General features: G+C 38.6%; 1 protein-coding gene across 1 annotated transcript in view; it reads right to left on the bottom strand.

Moving 5' to 3' along the window:
* Positions 1-758: 758 nt before the first annotated feature.
* The window catches only part of LOC102296908 (gastrula zinc finger protein XlCGF57.1), a gene marked incomplete at its 5' end in the record, with an annotated part of 2,630 nt that continues 1,204 nt past the window's right edge, over positions 759-2,184 (bottom strand). Inside the window, 1 exon segment of the mRNA XM_042217652.1 lies at positions 759-2,112. Within this exon segment, the coding sequence (XP_042073586.1) occupies positions 1,436-2,112 (677 nt within the window). The 3' untranslated portion in view covers positions 759-1,435.

The raw sequence follows: 2,184 nt of genomic DNA, 5'->3' as shown, positions 1-2,184 counted from the left end.
AGTTGATCAAATCCATAATTCCTCTTTTAGGTTTTAGAGAACAGACTGTGAGACTCTTCCAGGGTAGAGAGAGAGAAGTAGACAAGACTAGACAGAGACATGAGAAAGCCAAGCAGGAAAGATAAAGGAAGGGAGAAAGTGCGACCGCCTTCATCAAGAGCCAGAGAAGTTACTTGTCATGTGTTGTTTGTCATGTGTTTCTATGGTGTAATAACAGCCATGTGCTTTTTTGTGCTGAGGTGATTTTTTCTGCTCTCAAACTGTTCTCCCATTAGGAGCTCAGTCTGGGAGGAGTTTTTTCTCCTCTCACCTCATGTTTGTTTAATTTTGTTGTTCTTTCCTATCAGCCTACCTCTCTAACCGGCTTCCCTAATGTGAGGTATGTCTAAAGCATGTTTGGTCAGAAGGTTCCTTGTAAGTGTGAATGCGCCAACTAGCATGCTGCCTGCTGTAAACCATAATTTCCTTCGAGATTAATAAAGTATATCTGATTCTGTTAGTGGGGATAGGTTAATTGATTAATCTAAATTGCCCATAGGTGTGAATCTGTGAGTGAATGTGAGTGCGAATGGTTGCTGTGTCTCTATGTGTTAGCCCTGTGACAGACTGGCAATCTGTCCAGGGTGTACCCCGCCTCTCGCCCTATAACAGCTGGGATAGGCTCCAGCGCCCCCCGCAACTCTGAAAAAGGAAAGGCGGAAGCAAATGGATGGATGATTCTGATTCTGAAGAAATAAATAACCACAAAAACCTTTAAATATCTCTTTATTTACCATTTAAGAACACATAACCCATACGCATTTACAACAGAACTAAACAATAAATAACAATATAGGCATAACATTTCCCCTGAAGTTCAGCATGGCAAAACAAAGTGATTTCAAGTCCACCATGACATAATTATTGGTTTTTAATAATAAAATAATAATTATTACAATTGTAATATTGTAAACAACAGACATTTACAATTGATGTCACATGTACAACACTAGAACAACTGGAAAATATGAGTTAAATACAGGGATAAATACAGGGATTTAAATAACTCAGAGATTCATCAATATATCATGGAAATGAGGTAATAATTTAAATAAACAATTCTCAAAGCTCTTGGATAACAGTTTAGCTCACAAGTTGAATAGATTAGTATATGCTGTAATATTGCATGCTGTAACTCATGTTTGATTCCTACCTGATTCCCTTTGCTGCGCCTATTTTTCTATTCACTTGTCATGCTCTCCCTATTGTCTTCACTATGCTATCTGATAAACATGAAAGTGCCCCAAAGAATTCTGTCTTTAAGTGTTCTTGACAGAAACTATACCATAGATAAGAATGGGGTCTTTTCCCTCAGGTCTTGCAGTGATTTCACTTCTCACCTGTGTGAGAAACAAACTTGTGACAGTAGCTCTCCCACATTTTGTAAGAGAAACTTTCAACCAGTATGAATTCTCATGTGTCTTTTCAACTGTGTTGTGTAACGAAATCTTTTCTCACAGCTGTTACAAGAATATGGTTTCTCCCCTGTATGAATTCTCATATGAGTTTTCAAATTCACCATATGACTGAATCCTTTCCCACAGGTGCCACAATAATGTGGCTTCTCACCTGTATGGAATCTAGTGTGAGATTTTAATGCTGATAAGTTACTAAATCCTTTCCCACAAGTGGTGCAAGAATGTGGTTTCTCTCCTGTGTGACTTTGCATGTGACGTTCCAATGTTGATTTCTGACTAAATCTTTTGCCACAGGCACTGCACGAATAGGGCTTCTCACCTGTGTGAGTTCTCATGTGAGTTCTCAAGTTCATCATATGTCTGAATCTTTTACCACATGTGCTACAAGAATGTGGCTTCTCACCTGTGTGAATTTGCATATGACGTTCCAATGTTGATTTCTGACTAAATCTTTTGCCGCAGGTACTACAAGAATAGGGCTTCTCACCTGTGTGAGTTCTCATGTGAGTTTTCAAGTTCATCATATGACTGAATCTTTTCCCACAAGTATCACAAGAATGTGGCTTCTCACCTGTGTGGAATCTAGTGTGAGATTTTAATGCTGAGAAGTCACTAAAATCTTTCCCACAAGTGCTACAGGAATAGGGCTTCTCACCTGTGTGAGTTCTCATGTGAGTTTTCAAGTTCATTCTATAACTGAATTGTTTTCCACAGGTGTTACAAGAAT

Source organism: Haplochromis burtoni, unplaced genomic scaffold (genome assembly GCF_018398535.1).
Source record: "Haplochromis burtoni strain Fernald_Lab_line unplaced genomic scaffold, NCSU_Asbu1 Contig_2430, whole genome shotgun sequence".
NCBI lineage: Eukaryota > Metazoa > Chordata > Actinopteri > Cichliformes > Cichlidae > Haplochromis > Haplochromis burtoni.
The sequence above is the reverse complement of the archived record's forward strand: the minus strand, read 5'-3'. Positions and strand labels throughout refer to the sequence as shown.